This window comes from Poecilia mexicana, unplaced genomic scaffold (genome assembly GCF_051168715.1).
Source record: "Poecilia mexicana isolate PSO_F unplaced genomic scaffold, ASM5116871v1 scaffold_7, whole genome shotgun sequence".
Taxonomy (NCBI): Eukaryota; Metazoa; Chordata; class Actinopteri; order Cyprinodontiformes; family Poeciliidae; genus Poecilia; species Poecilia mexicana.
The window spans coordinates 19,871,472-19,893,061 of NW_028263376.1; the positions used below are offsets into that span (position 1 = coordinate 19,871,472).

At 39.3% G+C, this 21,590-nt stretch overlaps 1 protein-coding gene across 6 annotated transcripts in view; it reads left to right on the forward strand.

Annotated features, from left to right (window-relative positions):
* The window catches only part of anks1aa (ankyrin repeat and sterile alpha motif domain containing 1Aa), a 68,695-nt gene that overhangs the window by 17,286 nt on the left and 29,819 nt on the right, over nucleotides 1-21,590 (forward strand). For 5 of the 6 annotated variants that reach the window (XM_014981692.2, XM_014981693.2, XM_014981696.2 and 2 more), the window contains exons 3-13: nucleotides 641-797; nucleotides 1,663-1,725; nucleotides 14,596-14,892; nucleotides 15,484-15,559; nucleotides 16,707-16,808; nucleotides 16,891-16,977; nucleotides 17,066-17,235; nucleotides 17,509-17,571; nucleotides 18,484-18,616; nucleotides 19,301-19,344; nucleotides 20,444-20,540. In XM_014981692.2, coding sequence (XP_014837178.2) covers nucleotides 641-797; nucleotides 1,663-1,725; nucleotides 14,596-14,892; nucleotides 15,484-15,559; nucleotides 16,707-16,808; nucleotides 16,891-16,977; nucleotides 17,066-17,235; nucleotides 17,509-17,571; nucleotides 18,484-18,616; nucleotides 19,301-19,344; nucleotides 20,444-20,540 — 1,289 coding nt within the window. The remainder of the gene's footprint in view (nucleotides 1-640; nucleotides 798-1,662; nucleotides 1,726-14,595; nucleotides 14,893-15,483; nucleotides 15,560-16,706; nucleotides 16,809-16,890; nucleotides 16,978-17,065; nucleotides 17,236-17,508; nucleotides 17,572-18,483; nucleotides 18,617-19,300; nucleotides 19,345-20,443; nucleotides 20,541-21,590) is intronic. The other variant, XM_014981698.2, reaches the window with a different exon arrangement.

Sequence of the window (21,590 nt, forward strand, 5' to 3'; positions counted from 1 at the left end):
GGTCAGTGTCAGAGGAAAATGTGTCAGAGGAAAATGAAGTGAAAAATATGCTACTTCAAGGCAATTGCATTTTCTTTGTAGGCATTCTGCCCTTTCACTAAGATCACTACTTGAAGAAAGAGCAAGATTCAAGCTGATAACAGGAAGGCTTAATGTGTTACAGACAAGTTGCTTTGTTTTAGCCTTTTCAGTTTTCAAATTCTCTGTTGTGAAACACGTTGGATTGGAAAGTGTTGGCAACCTTTTGAAAATCCTTGGATGCCGATATTGGCTAAGAATGTCTAAAAGTGCCGCCAGAAAATGTAGTTGTTTTTGTCTAAACCTCTGAGAATGATTATGATAAAAAAACAGCAGATAATCACACCAAAATTTTCATAGCACATCATAGTGACATTGGAGACCCATTTTCATAGTTTTATTTAATCAGTTTATATTGCAACAGTGTTGATGTACAAAGATAACAGAACTAAACACCTCCAGGGTGTAGGGGAACGCCATGCTTTCGGTTAAGTGTTTGTACTCTCAGGTCTGGATTTGCAGACAGTAGTCCCACAAGGATTAAGATATTGATTGTCTCTGCTCATTCATTAGTGCCTTCCATAAAGGTTCTGACCCGTCCTGTGCCTTCATTCCTCCACAGCGCTGTGGTGGAGGCGCTGCTACGGAACGAGGCCTTGACCAACATCGCCGACAGCAAGGGCTGCTACCCGCTCCATCTTGCTGCATGGAAGGGAGACGAGCGCATCGTAAAACTTCTCATCCACCAAGGACGTTCAAATCCCCAAATCAACGAGCAGGTCTGCCACTTCTGTGCGCTTGTTCTTTTAAGTTATGGCCACATTTGCGGTTTCTGTTTTTTTTTTTGACTACAGATATTTTCGACTTGTCTGGTTGGAAGTAGAAATGAAATTCTCTCGATGTTCAACAAAGCTTCTCTTTACTTTGAATTTTCATCCTTTCAGGGTATTCTAAGGACATTTTGAAATGAGTCAGCTTCTGAGCAGTTTGTTTTTGAAAAAAATGAAACTGCGATGGTACCAGAATGGCAGATGTAAAGTTTCATTAAGCGATCACAGAAAGCTGTGAAAAAGAGCCTCGTTCAGACTTGGGCAGTTGAGCATGGCGTGGCCTGAAACCAAACAACATTAATGTTAAAAAAGAATGTGACCACAGTGCATTAACCTCAGTGCATTATGATACTGACTTCTCCTTTGATAATGTGATACTTGAAGTGCTTCAGTGCTGTGCCAAGAGTGAGAAGTGCTCATTTCCTCTAACCGTTTTAACTGTTTTAACACTTGTCTTTGATATTTTTTTGGTTGCTTTATGCACAGAGATCATCCTCTTGGGCTGTCCTGTTTTGAAACATAAGAGAAAAAAAATGGCACATCATGAACATTTAAAAAATAAATAAATAAATAAATAAATTTGTCATTTTAATCAAATTTGATTCACTATGACTGCGGCCTGATGAGAAACTTTCATGGTCTCATTTTGTGCCATTTCTTCCTGCCTGTTCATGACATCCGATTATTCATTAACTTAACCCAATTTTTTGTTCTCCTTTTTGTTTAGTTTGACTCATCTATGTGATGATTCCTCATTCATTCATTGCTTGTCTGAACCGAAACCATCGACCTATCTTCTCTTCCTCCCTTGCAGAGCTCTGTAGACCATAAAGAGTTCAAACGCTGTGGGCCCTTTGACCCCTATATTAATGCCAAGGTGTGTACACAGTGCTGTCGAAAACAACATTTCCTCCTGAAGATTTTCCTTGCTTTACTGCTGTGCTGACCTGCTGTGCTTGTTGCTGCTGCTCTGTGGGGTCAGGGTCCTCTGCTGCTCAGCTATCAGGTGCTTTTATGCTCAAGTACATGTTGATTTCTGCTGTATCTGGCTTTTCACCCCATGTCTTAAATCGAGCTGCATTTTGTTGGAATGTTATGTTCAAAGTTGGCATGTTTTCTTTTACATTATGTTACAAATTGTTTCGCAATTGCATTCAAAATATTGCTTCATATTTAAAAAAGAGAACTGAATGTCAGAGATGTAGGTCGGGCTAATAGACCAAAATGAACAAGCCGATATGTATTTATTACTGGTCAGTTGGTTGCTGGTTCAATGTCCATTTTATAGAGAGTTTGTCTGATAGACGAACAATGTTTGCAAAGTATAAGAAAAATGTTAAAATAGGTTTTCAATATTTGTGGTGTTACGTTTGGACCAACTTTCTTAACAGACCAGCAAGTTTAAGTGTCTCTTTTTTCAATTCTATTTTCATTTTAGATTTTTGGGAGTTGATCAGTGCTTATCCCTCAAAAATGTAAGAAACCCCACCTCCATATGTACCTTTTTACCATACACAAACAGGTGGAAGAACAAAGTTCAGTCAAAAATAAATAAAATATATGTAACACCCCATCTTCACTGCAAAGCATCTCCATATACAAACGGGTGGAAGACCAAAGTTCAGTCAAAAAAAGATAAAAATAAAGTATACATAACACCGTCTTCACTGCAGTGCATGTTGGTTGCAGTATCATGCTGTGGGCAGGCTTGGTCAGAGCAGATAGCCAGATGAATGGCCATCCTGTAAGAAAGCCTGTCAGATCTACAGAAGGTGGTTTTACAATGTTTTCAGTCAGGCGGACTGAAGAAGGCATCATTCGCTTTTCAGGTTATTTGTAAAAGACAAAAAAGGAAACTATATTTTTTTTCTTGTACTTAAAAACAACATGCAATATGTTTCTGTTGGTTTATCACATAAAATGAGTCTTTGGAAGACGAAACAATTATAAAAGTTTCAAGGGTATGAAAACTCTTCCAGGGCATTATATCTGTGATATTTTTCAGACAGATGGCAATAAGTTTTATTACCTTCTGTTTTACTATAAGTGCTTACAACAAAATAGCAGAGGAGGGTATTGCTTTTGCACAGCCGTCTCTGATCATTGCTGATTTTCCTTCTGTGCTTGACCCTAAAACTGTTGCAAACCTGATTTAAAACCTAGAGATCCTGATTCAGCTCTTATTGTCAGTAAACAACCTGTTGTTTTGGGGGAAATAAAAAGTCAATCTGTTTACAACAAAAACAATCATTAGGATGTATTCTGTTAAATATGACACTTTGTACGAGATCCTCACAATATGCGACTCTTTGGTAAAATTACCATGGTTTCACTGTAGCTCTGTATTTACACAAAGCTTTAGAACTGAAACGAGTAACATGATCTTACTGCTTTTCATTCACAAGAAATGAAAAGCAGCCATTGTTGCTGCTACTCCGAAAATGATAAATGGGTCATTACAGAACTGTAGAATAAACACACGTTACATGTAGCAGTTGTGACTTTCATGTGCTTATTGTACAAAATATTACACCTTATTGCTATTTTGCTCCTTAAGAATGGGAGTTTAACAAGTTGGTATGAACTGTCTGACTAGTCAGGCCATCTGCTCCAGTAGAACCTGCAACCAGCTGCTTTATAGATGTAGTTTGCCAGACATAGTGTGAACACAGCCTTACCTCAATATGAATACTGGTTGGAGCTCCTTTAGTTGACTCATTATTCTTAAATTTTTCATAATCAGAAATTTTACAAACAGCTCAAATTGTCTTTTTTTTAAAAGTCGGATTGATACTAATCAACTAAGCAGATTGATAATGTTTTGTAACATTATGAATGTGACAGCCACATTTTTGAATAATTTAATTGACTTATTCGACTTTAATAATGTAACTGACTTATTTTCCGCTTTGAAACCAGTCATTATGATCAGTTTCTATTTTGTCTTTTTATTTATGCATTACAAATGACATGTCAACAAAGAGAGGTCCTTTAAAATATGATATGAGCAAGACATCCCATTTCTAGTACGACAAAAATGTATTTATTTTTTAAGGCTCAAGTGCAAAATATTTTGTGATTAAACTGGAAATAAACTCAAGTCTTGAGAGTACCTCTTAATGAAAATGTTTCATGTTTCTATTGTACCCTCTATTTATAATCTAATAAGAAAGGAAGGAACTTACTAATGAATTTGGTAACACTTTATTTGAAGGGGGTTGAATAAGACTGACATGACACTGTCATAAAAACCTGTCATGAACATGAATGAGCCTTCATGAATATTTATGACTGTTGTCATAAAGCATCATTCAGTAAATTATGAATGTTGACATTATTCAAAATGTCTTTGTTATGACAACTTGACATTAACCAAGAAATCATTACTGATATAAATTTGTTATAAAAGTATTACTGATTGCACTTTAAAAATTAGGTAACTTTATGTTATTAAAGGTCAAGTTTAAACAGTAATGATTTACTGGTTAATGTCAAGTTGTCATAACAAAGACATTTTGAATAATGTCAACTTTGTATTAAAAGTGTCATAATTTACCGAATGACGCTTTATGACAACAGTCATAAATATTCATGAAGGCTTATTCATGTTCATGACAGGTGTTATGTCATGTTAATGATGGTGTCATGTCAGTCTTATTCAACCCCCTCCAAATAAAGTGTTACCATGAATTTTACCTACTGTCTATTTGTTGTATTTATGACTTTGGTCTAAATTGGATTATTTTATATGTCAAATCAATCTACATAGCCAAAGAGGAAAAAGTGAAACCAATTTGGTCAACTAGATAAAAAAGTCTGGACTTTTAACACCTGCAGGTTCAGCCTTCAACAATCATTTCCATAAACACTTACAGACAACATATCTAACTAAACTCGCCGTATTTAGCATCTTCACAACGATCATCATGGTTTTGTCTTTTTTGTCAGCTCATCAGCAGCTGCTGCCTCTTATCTGCAGCGTGCGTCCAAACCTCCAGTTTGTCGTTGCCTATTGTCAAATGCTGCAGTACGTTAGACCACGCTGAAAAACGTTGGTCGTTTATGTAAAGCAGACTCTTCATCTAGCATGTTTGTGTTAGTACTATTGTTTTTGACCAAACCAACGCATGACTGGCGCTGAACAAACCCGGCATACACAGCGTGGTTCCATGCGTAGACAAACACACACATGCATGCACACGCATACACACGTATACATGCACACTCTTGGTGGCTTGAGGGAAAACAGGTGTAGCTGTTGTTTATAAGTTTGGGAAAATAAATGATTAGAAATCCTTTGTTGATTGACTAAAATATTAATATTTGATGGCTTCCTATAGTTTGCGTTATCCATTTCTTATTACTTATTAGCATATCTTTGCCTTCTTTCATTTACATTGTTTTGTGTGAAATAAGCACACTAAAAGGACGTGTAATTTCCTTCTAATTTTTCAAGTGGTTTTGAGAAAAAGTTGTCTTTCCAAACGTGCTTAGCCCTGATCAGCGGTTCTTTTGACGACAACTAAGTTTACTGAAAACATTAATAATGAAAAAAAAAAAAGAAAAATCCACTAGGACTCCAAAGCTTATGCACTTGATTGAGGCATTTTTGTTTTTACCTCCGTTTCAAAAATTGCCTGTTTGGAAGGGTGGAATTAACTTCTGTGACTTTCAACTTTTTTTTTTTTTTTTTTTTTTGTCCTGTTATTTTTCAAAACTGGATTACTGCAGCACTTTTATTTCAGTTCTTTTTTCTTGACCTAAAGTTCTCATAAAGCCATCTTGCTTTTCTGGTCATACAAACTATAGTAGTAGACATAGATATATTCAGTTTCACACTGCTGTGCTTTATGCATGCCTAATCATCCAGAGTCCGGCTATTTGAAAAATGTTTCTCTGTTAAAAGTTTTAATGAGTACCAGAGGAAATGGCTGAAATGTTAGATTAGCTTGTCAGAGAGTTAAGGAGCTGTTCATTGTTTGCGTTGGAGGGAATAGGAATAGAACTGCCAACTTTTACATGCAGACTAGATGAAGATTGAAAAAGGTGAAAATTATTGGCAGTTTGATGCACACAGACAGTGGAGTTGAAATTTAGATTCTTCCCACTCCATGGTGCAGCGAGTAGCATCTGAAAGAAAACATCATCACAAGAAATGAGCGATAAAAACCTGCTTCTAATATGTTCATTTTCAAAAATATTGCCATCACTGGAGGAATTTTCTACCATTGACCACGTGCGATTCTATTGTGGTCAACAAATCTTCTTTTCGTGGTCTGAATGTCTCCAAACCTTGGAGTCTGCAACCTTGGCAATCCTAAACAAATGATAAATATCTGTCTTATAAAACCTGCTTGTTTTGTGATTTAAAAAAAAATTCAGTTTTGCTTGTGTTTTAGTTTGTAGAGAAAAGAAAAACACCAGCCTTTTCATAAGGAAAATTAATACATTTTATCAAATAGAAATTTTTATGTTTGTTGAAAATTAAGGGGGGAAAGCACAAAGTTTGTAACATGGTTTCAAAGAGAGGTGACTGATCAAATGATTCTTTGTACATTTAAATTTGACAGGCTTTCTGTCACACAAAAAAGAAAACCCTTTGCATTAGAGATTCACTAAATTGACCAGAGATGAGCTCTTAATGACACTTGGTAGGTCAAATACTGAAAAATCAGACTTATTTTGTTCTCCCTGCAGACATTAGATGTATCAAAATGTAGAAATGCCACAATTTTCTCTCAACCAGCTAACTACCTTTGATTTACAAAAAAAAAAAATCTGATACATTTTTGAGGGGCAATAAAGATGGAATTGAGGATAATTCCTTAATTTTCAGTTGAGTTTAACTTGAGTGTTTATGTGGATGGCCTAAACACCAACATCTGAGACTCGTCTTCTAACCTTTTATTAAGATGGACTCTCTCACAGACTCAAATTTCTTATTATTCCTCAATGCTCCTCACTTCAGCTGGGGTTCATTTTTAGACACTTTTCCATGTTAAGTATGACAGCCATTAATGCCTTGCCATTTTTGAACATGTAGGCATGTGAATGGGTTGTTTTGTTGGGACAGAGTTCTGGTTCTTAATATAATAATCTCAGATTACATGTTGATGCTGAGGGAAGCCCCAGGTAAATTGCTTGTGCCTGACACTGTCGCCCTCACAGTCAGGACAGCTAACGGGGGGGGTGTGTGTGTGTGTGTGTGTGTGTGTGTGTGTGTGCGCGTGTTTGGTCCATGTTTTCTTTTCCTGCAGGTAGAGCTAGAGACTCGGTCAGGCATGTAGAGAAAGCTATTTTTATACGTTGTTACATCCACACACACCCCCCAACTAATCTTCTTAGCTTTTGACTGGGAATGCTGGCTCAATTTAATGCTGCTGCTCTGTTTGACAGGGTGGGAACACTCCTGCTTGTTTTATTTTTCCACACTTAGTCAAACTATTGGATTCACCAGTGATTGAAACTAAAATTCTGTTTTAGTTTTTAATGTCATGAGGGTGGTTAGAGTATTATAGGTTGAATTATGAATAAATTCTCTGGCCTGTTGTGGTTGATGGCATCATGTGACCGAGGGGCTGGAGCATCACACTGTAGGATCAGAGCAACATCTCATGTGGAGGAAGAGGATGGGAGATTTCCAGTGTAGCAGTCTCTTTACATCAGCATCAAAGAGGAATTGCCATGCAGTTCCTGTCTGTGTAAGTGTATGAGGTGTCTGCGTATGCGCGTGTGTGTATGTATGGAGGGTATGTGCCTCCTTTCCCCTCTCACCACTCAGTGTGTTGAGCTGCGTCTGCTGAGGAGAAGGAGAGATAGGATGTTGTCATAGTAACCGTGGTACAGTATATTGGTCCTACAGTGGTGGCGAGTGACCTGGTGGCATTATGGTGTGATTCTGCTGGCTGAAAGTGAAGACAGGTACGTGAAGGGTCACTGGTCCTCGAGAAATCTGCTTGCAGTGGGTCAATTTAGCTGTTGCTCTGGTCCAGGAACCTGTTAGACTGAAGTTTATTCATTACTCTGAGCTGCTGTTTTCTGTTTATTGTTCATTTTGTGGGTTGGGCGCTCTGTTAAAGGTTCAAAATGTCTCGGGGGGGGGGGGGGGTAACACTAACCTGGATCTAATATGGGCAAATACTTGTGTATTTGTAGAAACTGTGGAGTTAAAATTTATTCCTTAGCTATCTTTAAGCCTCAACTTAAAGAAACCGTATCTTGATTATTATTTTACATTTTATGTTTTTTGTTTTCGTCCCTAAACTACTTACATCTGGAAAAAATAAAATTTGTTTACAGTTGAAAAAAGTTTGAAAATTTTGTAACATTTTTTGATATAGCTCTGTATTTCTTTTTCTTCCAGTACGACTATATTTTAAAAGAAAAACTGCAGGGTTGTGTAGATAAAAACCCTGCAGTTTTTGGGGTTCAAAAAACCCCCAAAACTTTTCACTCTGAGATCCTCTCCATTCACTACAAACATCAAAACATCTGCTCAAAAGTAGAAGACTGGAAGACATATTTGAGATATACGGACACTTAAAAATTGTAACTGAGCCATTATGCCGTATGGTAATAATAACACATATGGTAGTACATTTAAGTGTGTTGAGGAGGGCTTAATAGTTAATAAAGGGATACCACTCAAACACTGAGGAAATGTATACGATTAAATAAAACCACCAAGAATCTCCTGTTGCATGAAAACGTTACATTGTTTTTTAAATGATAATTAATAATAATTAAGGCAACAAAGAATGTAATCTGTAAAAAAAAAAAAAAAAAAAACAACTTAAAAATGTAGGTTATATTTTTATTTTATCTTCTTTGTCTTATAAAAAAATATATAATTTTCTATATTTCCAATGTACTGTTTGCATTGGCCGAACTCCTATCTGCTATGTAGGTCATGCATTTAACACAGTTTAAGTTGGTGATTTCCATCTCGTGAGCGGTTCACGTGACCAGTAGTCTAGCCTTCGGAGTGAAAGTAAGGGGTGAAACATCTCTGACCACGTCAGAAATGCTCTCGCGATGTTTGCGGTTTTAACTGACGGAGGGAATAGTCGCTGAAGTCATGTCAGCATGTTGTTCATTCTTGTTCACCCCATTATCAAGAAGAGCAGAGTTTCCCTTCTTTCCTCCGGCTGCAGTGTGTTTGCAGCCTGACGGCGCTTTCTTTTATGCTGTCACTTCAGTGTCCAGCTCTGCCCTCATGAACACATCACGCTTCTCCTTTGACGTCTGCTGCCTGCCCCATCTCCAGAGTCTGCCCTCATTTGTGTTGCAGCAAAGCGGGGTCGAAGAGGGAAACCTCTCATTTTGCTACAGTCATCATTTTCCCACCGCAGATTTTAGGGGCTTTCTTCAGTGTCAGTCTGTTTAATTTGCAACCCAAGGAAAAAAGATTCAGAGCACAAATACAGTCTACTGTAACAACCTAAAAGCTTCTGAATTATGCAGCATCTCTTAATTAAAACACCAGCGAATGACTATGAAAGAATCAATTAGTTTTATGGTAAAAATTTTGAAAAAAAAAAAAAAAAAAAAGTCACCTACTAACAGAATTACAATCTATGGCAGGAAGCCATAGATAGACATACATCTCATTACAGGCCTGTTTACTCAGGAATGTCTGACTGTGTTTAAATAAAGATCCATTAGAAGAGTCCAGAAATTTCCAATGTAATTATCCAAAGTACAAGGTGATTTGATGACACTTTTTTTTCTTAAGAAAGCAGTCCATAACCAGTGTTGAAATAAAAAAAAAAAAAATTCCTCGCCATTATATCAAACACATCAGGTTATAAACATGATGAATTTTTTATTCTGTGCTTTTAAAGGCTAAAGAGGAGTGGTCATTGAGAGTTTGCCATAAATGTTTTAAGACATGAGTACATAATTAAAAGGTGGAAATAAATTTTAAAAAAGACACCCTTTCTAAAGGTTTGAGGAAACCTTCATCATGTTTACCAGATTTGTAAGATGCAAGTGAAGCTAGCAGGGTTGGAGAAAGCAGGAAAAGGACATGCATTGAGCTTTATCAGCCCTTTGGCATACTAGCTGTAACAGCTAGTATGTTACAGCTGTAACATACTAGCTGTATGTTACAGCTAGTATGTAACTACCCTCCACCCAGCACTACTACTACAACCACCAGGGGCCGGGCTGATGTAACCGCTGCCAGCCTGCGCGTCACGTGACCGGGGTCGCCAGTCAAACCGTGTTGCCATCTTGCAGCCTGGGGATGTGTGTGTATCAGCCTCCTCCCTCCCTCCCTGCCTCTCTGCCTGCCTCCCCTCCCTCTGCACAACACTCTGCAGAGTTATAACACAATGGAGTTTAATCTCCAGATGCTCCATAGTAGGTGAGGGGTGGGTTCATCAATCATTATCAGTGGAGATGGTAATCTCCACTTGTCTGATATGCACTGAGGTCTAAATCAGATTTTCCACTTGCTGCTGCATGACAGCAGAGAGATAATTTTCATAAGGATCTGCTACTGTCCAGGAAGCTTTAGCGACGCCATATAACTCCAATCTCTTTCTCAGCAAGGCTGTTAGTCAGAGGTGCCACTTTGTTTAATGGCCTTCGGAGCTCGGTCTTGTTAGAGCATGATAGTTTGATGTCTCACATGGTTTATGACAGTATGGAGGAAATGAGGCTCATCCTGGTCTTATTGAGCAATCTTGGCTCTATACCCTACGGTATTACGCTGGAAGCCTCTGAATCCAACTTATATAACAATGTGTGCGTTGTACAAAAATATTCAATGTTATGGGTTCATGTTGCAGAATTCAAATTGGTGTAGTTGCAGCGCACTGAATTTTAAATGAATACAATTTTTTTGTCTTTTTGTTTTTTTCATATTTATACCTTTGTGTGAATCTGCATGCTTCTATTTATCTGTCGCCCTGCTGCTGGTGCAGCTGATTATCCCCACTAAGGGACACAGGAGGTTTCTATCCTATACTGTTGTTTATTGTGCTTTTGATAGTTTTGTTTTGTGTTCTGTTTATGTTGCCTATGGACATTAATATGACCCCTCTGCAGTGATTAATACATTCTTTTTTTTTTTTGTCATTTCAACAATCTTAATTTTTTTTTGTTTTGCTGCTTCATCTGCAACAAACATCACACAGACTACATGTAAGGACTCTGAATAATTTATCTAAATTTCTTTCCATGCACTTTACAATCTGACATTTGAATGATGATGCATTCTCCATATATTGTGCAGCCTTAGTCTTAACCCTCATTAGTCAAAAAATTGCTAAAGAAATCTGTTGCAAGGGACCTTCTATTGTCAAATACCAGAGTGTGACAGCCTTCATTTTCCTTCACATACTTGAGGATCTTTTCTGCTTTCTAAATAAGGAACCCAGTCCAGTATCTTAAGCTTTATTTATTCACGTAATTTTCTATCCATTCTGAAATCGTGACCATATTTAAGCATTGATAGAGGTTTATAAACGTAAATACTACGAACTGAAAGTTTTACAAATGCAAATTCGACAGTACTTCTACATACATAAATGCACATGAATATATTTCATTGGAGATTCTCAGTATGGATGTGTTGCGTTTCAGTTAATGACTCAGTAAATTGAGTCATTACCAAAACTTGTTTTGCAGCCTAATATTTTGCACCCTGTAAGTCACGGGATTGCAGTTACTGTCAGTGATGCGATGTTCATACCTGAGCGTCGCAGGTGTTTGGGACTAACTCAGCCCTGAACGGGCTGAAAAAGGCCGTTGTGTGAATAACATGTTGAGCGTCTCTTACATCAAAGGAGGCCTGGCTCAGTGTTCCAGGTCTCCCATCAGTGAGTCACACGGCCAGTCAGCCATGTTTAATGCGATCAGCTGCTGGCCGACACATCGCCGCTCTGCCTTCACTATCACATTGGCAGGGAGACACGTGGTGTTGAAATGATCCAAAGCTCTGAGATCAGGGCGCAAGTTCAGTTTGTGTCGTTTTTGGTGCGACCGCCGTGTGATTTAGTAAGGAAATGTAATTCAGCTCTTGGGATGTTGTGTAGAAATCACTAGAGGCTAAACGTGTCCACATTGGATTAAACTCCAATTCCCTCAACATTTTGTATTTATTTTCATTGAAGCCATAAAAAGCCTGAAAAAAAAAAGCCTTCCATGCTAGATTGACTTGGATTACAACTCAGGCAGAAGATGTTCGTATTGGAGGAAGTGATTCATGCTGATGTAATCAAAGCATCCAAGTCATCTGAAAGCTCAGAGTAAATCTCTTCAAAAAGCTGTGACAAATGCTCAGTGGTGTGTCACAGATGAAACCCAATGTACTCTTTTCACCATTTGACTTGAGTATAAAATCATACTAATTCTAGCTATAAGGGGACCCAGTCAGGCTGTCAAAGCCTGTCTCATTTTCCTCTGTCTTCACTGCAAAAACACAAAATCTAACCAAGTATGTTTTGGTCCAATTTCTAAAGCAAGTATTTTAAATGAGACAAAACTTTTCAGCAAGATATAGGAGCTTATCTTAAGTTAATTATTCCTTCATACTGATTAAAAAGCTCTTGTTCTACTGGCAAATTATTTCACAAGACATTTTCCTGTCATAAGTGAACTAGTATTATTTATGTGTGTGTTTTCGAGGTGTTCTCCTTTGATAGGCAGGTGTTGATCAGTTTCTCAAACAAGTGCCTCTTTTTCTTTAGATCCATCTGACCTGCCTTGACCAGTACTCTTTCTGGCTCCGTCTGATGCCACGGTTTTGTCAAAGTATCACTCAATGAGTTGGTAACACCTGTCCTATAAAACGCGCCCTGTTAGTCGTCCTCTGCTCCCCTTCGTGGCCTGCTTACAAGTGGCACAGCTGGCCCGCTCCTCTGAGAGTCGCCCAAACCGGCATCGTACGTGTCCATGTGGGGATTTCTCACGCCAGCTGTCGGGCCTTTGAAGGTAGCTCTGTATGTCTGGAATGACTGCCACTCAAAGCATGTGGCTCCACAACGGCAGGAATCTTTTTTTTTGCCACGCCCAACTGTTGACAACAGATTGCAGTAAGAACAGTAGGGCCATAGAGATCAATTTCCAGATAATCAGGAAGCATTTTCACACCTCTAGCAACTGGGCAGAGGGATTGCAAAGCCTTACTTTTTTTTTTTTTACTGCTTACTTGCCAAAAAACAAACAAACAAAGAAAACCTCTTTAATTCAGACCTCTCTATCCATCCATTCTCTCACTGCTGGGACTGTTGATTGAATTGTGTTGCCCCCTGCTGGCTGCTCATGTTAAGGATCACCAGCAGGCCTGGAGGTTCTCATGTCTAATGGGCATCGATCTTACCGCTACATGCAAGTCATTAGATCCAATCTCCACCACTTAGTGAGTTAATGTTGTAATCAGTGCTTTTAATTGCTGCTCAGTCCGCTCGCCTGTTTACTTCACAGATAATTTAAAGTCATAAAGTAATCTTTTGCTTTTAGACAAAATGAACTAGGACAATGTGGACAGATTTTTTTTTTTTTTCGTTGCTTTTAAGGAGGAATCCTCCGGCTGTTTCCTCTTTCATCCAACGAATCGGCTGCACTATGTAATACCTAGAATTGTTGAGATTCCTATAGATGACAGATTAAAGGTTTATTTTATTGGCTCTCCTGTCAACAATGTGAGAAAGCGAAAAAAACATCAACTTTGTGACAAAGTCTAGACACCACCGTAGGTGTGTAGAGTACCCAAAAATTGTACTCAAATAAGGGTAGAAATACTTCCAACATATTTTTAATATGTAGCCATCCAAGAAATTACTCCAGCAATAGAAAAAAGTATTTTTGCAAAAAGGCTACTCGGGTACTGAGTAACTAATCAAAAGATCGGTTATTTAATATTTAAAAGTTGCACCATTAGACGACCCAAAGCATGATGTTATGTGTAAATGTTGAAATATTAATGGTCAAAACGAAAATAATTCATATAAATGACAGATAACAAAATCAGGCAAAGTGAGCATTTTTCCAAATAGATTTGGTTCAATATAAAATTTATAAAATACTAACAAAACCCACAGGTGTTTGTCTGGCTGGTGAATTTTTGGTTGGCAAAAGCTTGTTCTTCATGCAGTTAAGGTACTCGAAGCATAAAGTACAACATAGTGGAAATACTCCTAAAAGTACATTTTTTCCTCAAAACTTACTCAAGTAAATCTGTGTGAATGTAACTAGTTACTACCAAACTCTGGACATCACTGCTTCAAACAAACCTCTGAAGGCTGAGGAGAGCAGGATAGTAAAGAAGGGAGGACCCAGGATGATCCAGGGACTGTGCCGATAAATGGTCCAGCCACTGCACTGCTTAGAAGACACAGAAATTCATGAACCTGAACAGCAAGACCAGCTAGGAAAAGTGCCTCGTTCCTTAGTGTGTTCTGATGTCTCTTCACAGCGGCCTGTCTCTTTTTATTCCAACCTGTCTGTTCGCACCCTGCTGCCCCAGGCAGCCGTCCCCAGTACCTTCCTTCATTAGTCCATGCATGTAGTCTGAGTCAAGCTTCTCCCGACTCTACCAGGAGATGCACCTCCGGGTTTTCTGTGGGTTTCCTTAGGGTTGACACTTTTTTTAACAACCTTTGTATTCTGCTACTGTAGAGGGCTTTGCATCTTCTAGTGTGTGTGTGTGTGTGTGTGTGTGTGTGTGTGTGCGTGTGCGCGTGTGTGTGTGTGTTACTTTTCCCCTCAAGTCTCACCGCTCTGCTTGACGTCCCGACAGAACAACGACAACGAGACGCCGCTGCACTGCGCCGCCCAGTACGGCCACACCCAGGTGGTGCGCCTGCTGCTAGACGAACTGACGGACCCCACCATGAGGAACTACAAGTTCGAGACCCCATTGGACCTGGCCGCGCTGTACGGTCGTCTGGAGGTGGTCAAGCTGCTGCTCAGCGCCCACCCCAACCTGCTCAGCTGCAACACCAAGAAACACACACCTCTGCACCTGGCCTCTCGGAACGGACACCTGCCTGTGGTGGAGGTGCTGCTGGACGCTGGCATGGACATCAACTATGAGGTGCGTTCTGCAGCTTCTCTTCTCAAACGTTTCTTAGGAAATCAGATCTTGTTGTGTAACTTCTGCCTCTAAAGCTCTTAAATTAAAAATAAAACTCCTAATCTCTCAGTTTTTGCATATGAACCGTTGTGATATGAACTCAGAGCCAATCTTTCTCGCGGTGGTGGAGCCTCAGGCTGCGTCTCAGGATCATACTGTGACTCCCATCTGCCTGGATTGACTCCCCCTCTCCTTTCCTTTTAAAGTCAAGGATTTCGGATCTGTTCAGAATCCTGCGGGCTCCAGCACCCTGCAGGTTTCAATTAGCACAGCCCCGTGAGCTGGAAAATGATCCACTTTTACTTCTCAGCCACATAATTGTCTTTTAAACTTCAAACTGGTTGGTTGACAGTAAAATTTGGTTGTTGCCAAACATGGTTTGTATTATATTCAACTCTTGTTTCTATAACTAGTCTGGTTGACTCAACTGGGGAATGAAGGAAGTAAACAAACTCTTTATTTTTTCATATTGCATTTGGATGTCAGGCTTAGATGCTAGAATTTCTCCTTTTTTTTCCTTCCTCTTATAAGTTTTTTTTCCCCGTCATACAGACGGAGAAAGGCAGTGCCCTCCACGAAGCCGCCTTGTTTGGGAAGACAGATGTGGTGCAGAAACTACTCAGTGCAGGTTGGTGTTCATAATTAATACAGCTCATAAAAATGCATTTTATTGCCCTAATTACCTTTTCATTTATTGTCTTGTTCAAACAAACTTCAGTTTATTTTATGGGGATTTTATGTGAAACGACAACTCAAAGAAGCGCAGAATTGGGAAGCGGAAGGAAAATGGTGATCATTTTTCAGACCATTTACAAATAAAAAAAATACTGAGCTTTATTGTGCATTTGTATCCAGTACACTTCATTCAAAACAAAGTCAAGCTGCCTTCAAATTAATTACCAATAAACAGCGTTCGCATGTGTATTGTTTAAGTTCAGCGTAAAACCAGATGTTCTGTAAAGGACTGAAATGTTGATTTTTTTTAGAGAACAAAGAAAAAGACCAAGGAACACAGCAGACAGATCCGTCATAAAGTTCTGAAGAGATGTAAAGCTGGGTTTGGTTATAAAACTACATCCAAGCTTTAATCTAAACTTCTTTAAAGCTTTTTAAACCTTCAGAAAAATGGCCATCCACATAAACTGACAGACAAGTAGAGCATCAATCAAAGAAGCTAAAGGGCTTACAGCAACTCTGGTAGAAATATACAATCTCTGTTGACAAACCAACTGTCATTTATGCACTTCACTAATCTTGCCTTTACTGAAGAGTAGCAAGAAGAAAGCCATTTGTAGAAGAAACTCTTGCCTTGCGGAAAACTCGAGCCTTGCAGTTTTCCACAAGGCATGTATGGGAAACATCAACATTTGGAAGAATATTTGAATATTTGACTTGCTGGCCTACATCCAAACAGTTCACAGGGTAACAGTTCACATTATCCTGGTGGTGGCAGGACCATGCTGTGGGGATGCTGTCCTTTAGCATCCACAGAAAATCTGGTCAGAAGTGATGGGAAGATGAATGGAACTAAACACAAGAAAACAAAAACCGCAACCCTAAACAATCAGCTGATGGTTTCAGTCGAGATATAAATATGTATAGTTAAAGTTCCAGCCTAAAGCCCAATTAAAATCTGAAAATTGATTTCCACTTGCAATTATGGACTACCAATCGTGTTTCTCAGTCAAACAGGATCCAAACCAAATGAAAGCTTGCGGCAAACTGAGATAACAAAATGTGAACAAGCTAAAGGTGTGAACTTATTGTATTTACAGGTATCGATGTAAATATTTCTGACCAAAAGGGACTGACAGCGCTGGACACTGTCAAAGACATGCCGTCCCAGAAAAGCAGAGAAATAGCTGCACTCATCCTGGGTAAAGTCCAAAACTTGCAACAGAGAGATGCAGGGAAAGTACAGTTTGATTTCTCTGTGATATAATCTCCTGTTTGCTACAGGGCACAAGACTGGAAAACCCCCGGACATTGAACTGCCTCCTCCGCCCATTCCTCCTCCTCAGGAGAGCCCCAGCCCGAGGAAGAAAGGTGAGATTTTACCAAAATGTTCTCAGAAGACACGGTGCTTCTGTTTTAGCAGCGTAGCAGTTTAAAATCATCCCAACCTGTTCTCCAGGTAACCTGGACAAAGTGACGGAGCTCATATCAGGGCTGGCCCTGGGGCCCGAGGAGGAGAGCCCCTATGAAGCTCTGTTTGAAGCCACGTCATGCCACTCTTTAGACAGCCTCACTAGTGGCAAGTCCTCCGACAGGGACTCAGGACGGCCAGACAGTGAAGTTGGCAAGGTTGGCATTATTGCAGCTGATCCCGCCGTCACACAAACACAAAATAAAACAGCACACACACACAAACACACACACGCACACACACACACGTTTATAAACCCAAAATCTCCACTAGATGGAGACGGTTCTTCACTTTGTGTCTAACTGAGCTTCTGAAAATCCCGCGAATGGTTCCGTTAACATCACTCTTTTAATTGTATGCGCCTTAGCAGTTACCTTGAATAAAAATGATATTTTCCAAATATTACAACACAATTAATTTTTTTTTTACAGAAAGATCGTGTTGCCCACCCATCACATGTTGCCCCAGGTCATGAAGAAGAGATGAGCTCAGAGGTATGGTCAATTGTAGTTTAAGACCTTAACTTTTTTTAATATGATCTATATTTGCATCTGTGCACAATAATCATTAAAATATGTTTTAACAAGTTATAGTAAACATAATCAGAGTTAAAGAAAATGATTGAGAGGAAGTCTTTAATTCCTTTAGATATTTGAAAGTGTTTTCAAGTGTACACGTATGAAATCCCACCTCCCAGCTATAAAATGAATAAACATTCTCAACAAAAGCCAGTGACCGTCACAACTCCCTAAAGCCTTCACTAAAGCATCATGTTTTCCTACCATAATTTAAACTTCCGCAGTGCACTATTTTGAAAATAACATTTGTAGAACATGTGACTTTTATTCTTTAGTGAAAACTGATGTGCTTTTCCTCATATTTGTGTCAGGCTTTCCATTGAGTTTGTTTGTCTAATGAAACCCCAAAGGACTTGTTTTCAGCTGCTTCCTCAAAATTGATCCCATCTCTTCACAGCTGTTTTTGAATGTTTGTTTTCTGGTTAACAGATGCCGTCATTTTATTTATTTCCAAGTAGTAATTTATTTCTGTTAAACCAGGTTTTCTATTTTTTAGCCTTAAGTAGCTCAAGATAAATAATCAGTATCATCAGGATGCAAAACAAACCTTTATTCTGCATGCAGTTGCATGCAGCTGATACCTAATTACTATGTATCAGCTATTTACTGATACATAGTAAATATACTTGAATCCAATACTGGCCTCTGGGTGACTCCAAGAACAATATGAAGAGAAATATATTCATATCTCTGGTAAATGGAGCAAACTTCAGAACAATTTATTCTTCTGTTCGCTTCTTGATCAGCTGGTAATTTTCCCCAATATCTGCATCATTTAGATACAAGACATCACCTCTTCTCAAGAGTTCTGTTTTCTTTTTTCTGTAGGCTCTTTATTTAGGTAGCAGCACGGATCAGAGGAGAGAGCCAGCAGAGGAACAGGAGGATCACACGTACGAGTTGCTGCTGACCGCAGAAACCAAAGTCCCACCGCCCAATCTGGAGTCCCAGTCCAATAAAGGTAATTGTGAGCTTTTAGTCTAATCCAGAGGGAGGAAGATTGGAAGATTAAATGTACTTTCCCCCATTAGTTTGTTGATGTTTTAAGTGGTATTTTAGTGCTCAGTTCTTTTTTTTTTGGGGGGGGGGGCATTTCAGAAGTTTGTTTCCTCTGTTTAATTCACGATCTCCTGCAATTGTGTGAGCCAGGATGCATCTTTATTCAGATCAGCAGCCACAATGTATGCAAGCCAGTTGAATCTGCACAAAGTGTGAAACAGAATTAAAATAAATAGAGCCGTGTGATCCGTAGCTGATGCTTTAAAACGGCTCCCTTGAGAACCTTCTGCTTTAGCGGGCTTCACCTGCACCTAACCATTTGTACAAAGTCCCTGGTTTGAGTGTAGTCGTGTTTCCGCTATCATGTTGTTTAAAAAGAAATGGAACACCGTTTTTCAGCTGAGCAGTTGAGTAAGTAGTTTTTCTATCTGCTTTAGAACCATTTCATCATCTATGCACTCTGCTCAGCTGGCAGGTCGATCGATGTAAACGCAGACTGACATGCAGATAATGTCGCTATGCGTAAAACGTATTTCACTTCCGTTATGCCTCCGCATAAAGTTTCTGCTGACAGTCAGAACCACTTACAGGTACTCGGTATTTTCGAATAAATCCTCCTTCCTTACTCTGTTTTCTGTCTCCTCAGATGAGAATGCCACTACACAGTCTTCCAACAGTATCCTACCTCAGGTAACAATTTTTCCTGCCATCATTTTTCCGCGCTTAATGTTTTCCCTCTGCATACAAGATGTGCTCAGTTTTGCTTTAATGAAATGGGGCCTGTCTCGCTTTTTGTCATGTCTGGGAAAAGTCTTGGAAAAACAAATATATTGAGACTTGGATATTAACAGCTTCTAGATTACAACTATGTAGCAGCAGGCTGTACTGGAAAAATACAAAAGTTTCCTTTCCACAGCAGCTACACTGGTACAATGTTTCCTAATTTGTTAGATGGGCACGACAAAAGATAAAATAAATTCCTTTATTTTCCCAAGATTACACTTTTATGGCAAATTATTTTTTAACATTTTCTTCTCGTAAATGATTTATGACAACTTGGTTTTAGCTTTTAAGGAACTTTACCACCATACTGCTTGATCTTGTACAACCTTTGTGCTGCACGAATCAACTTTTCCTAAATCTTATTATGACACGGAAACCTGAATGCATTCTACTTGCATAACGCTTATTGCAGTCCGACAACGATGCATTGTTTCAGTGAGCGTTAAATCCATAAGAAGTTTTGAAAATATCTCTTGGTGAAAAAAAAACTTTATACCTTTTTGACACTCTAAAACGGTACAGAACAGGAGTAAGCTTTAATCTGTCTTAAAATGAAAAATTAAACATTTTTCAGCAGAGCTGAGATCAGACCTTCCACTGAAGGAGCCATACAATTTAAATAAAACCTTTGCATGTCAAGATAATTGCTAGCCTCTTGTTAAAAGACCAAGTCTTGTCCTCAGATGAAGAAGAATTGACCTCAGTATGTGAGACCCCTTTGATTTATTACCTTGATAGTATTAATCCCAGTTTTAACCATCCAGGTAACATGTTCTGCTTGTTGCCACCCAGCTACAGCCCCACCTGCTCCTCATTATATAGATGTCCGGTGACATCGGTTCTTAAATCGGTCCTGTAAGCTCATCTTCATATTACGATGATGTATTTAATGTCAGGACAGGGCGAGGATTAGTCTGTTACAGCTAATATGATTGATTCCCCTCTGCACAGGAATTCTTTGAAAATTAGCAGCCGTGATTAAACTTTTGATTGTCTCCTCTTTCAGCGCAAATCCTCTGTGCCCCCCAATGACCTCAGACCCCCAAGTAAGATGACAGACAGCCTGCACCCTCCTGCCCGGATCGCTCCACGAGCACCAGGAGGTGAGTCCTCCGATTGTAGTTACCAAATAAGGCTCAACAGCCCCGGCTGTTTACTGCTGCGAGGGTAAGAAAAGATCCTTCCCGACCCGCTGGACCCGAAAGCCACCAGCCAAGCACGTCGGTGAAACCGGAGAGATGCATTTGAGTTCGATGCATCCGAGATGGGCTGGCTTGCATTAGGCTCACCGACGGAATGCACAATTGGCGTTCTCGCGCAGCAGAGCGGATTTTCCCCAGTGGGAGCAAGCTGACTGATGGGCTCTGGCAAATGGGCAAGGCTCCTTTTCACTGCCAATATGAAACTGAATTCTTGATCAGATTGTGACATTCCGATCTTAGATGCACGTCTCGCCTTAAGACTGGACGTGCCGCTTTATCTGGGTGAGTGAGGAGCAGAGATGAGGAGGATGGATGTTGGATACGTACACAGCCTTGCAAAAATCTTCGCATCCCTCAAACCTTTTGCTTTACTTTTTGACACATTACCTCATCAAACTTTAATGTATTCCTTTTGGATGTTGTAGAAAGTAGCACAGTGTGGGTTTTAGAAAGTATAATGGACACATGGTTTTCTCAGTTTTTACAAGGTTGACACGTTAACATGGATTTAGTGTTCTTATGATGTATAAAGAAATAATATTTGGAAATTTAAGGTTAGTGATTGAATTCTTGGTTTTTCTTCATTTGTTTTGAACATCATATTTTTCTGAAATTGAATGTAGATGGTGTTTGTTATCAGTCAGTAAAAGAAGTTAATTCTTCCATTGCTTCTTGTTTATATATTTTATAAGGCAGGCCTTCGTTCCTCTGCTCACCTGGATGTGTAGCTGCTGGTCAGGTTCGTCGACTACTGGGAACAAACTTCAGCTCTCTGTGTGGCGGGTGGAGGACGTCTGCAGGGTCAGCAATGTGACCGAGTTTATCTTCTGTCAGAAACACATTGCTGTTCTCAGCAGGAATGTTGTGGTTCCTAATAGATTTCCAGTCATACATGTTTTGTTTTTGGTGCTCCCAGAGAATGTGCTGCACAGATAGTGATTCATATACCTG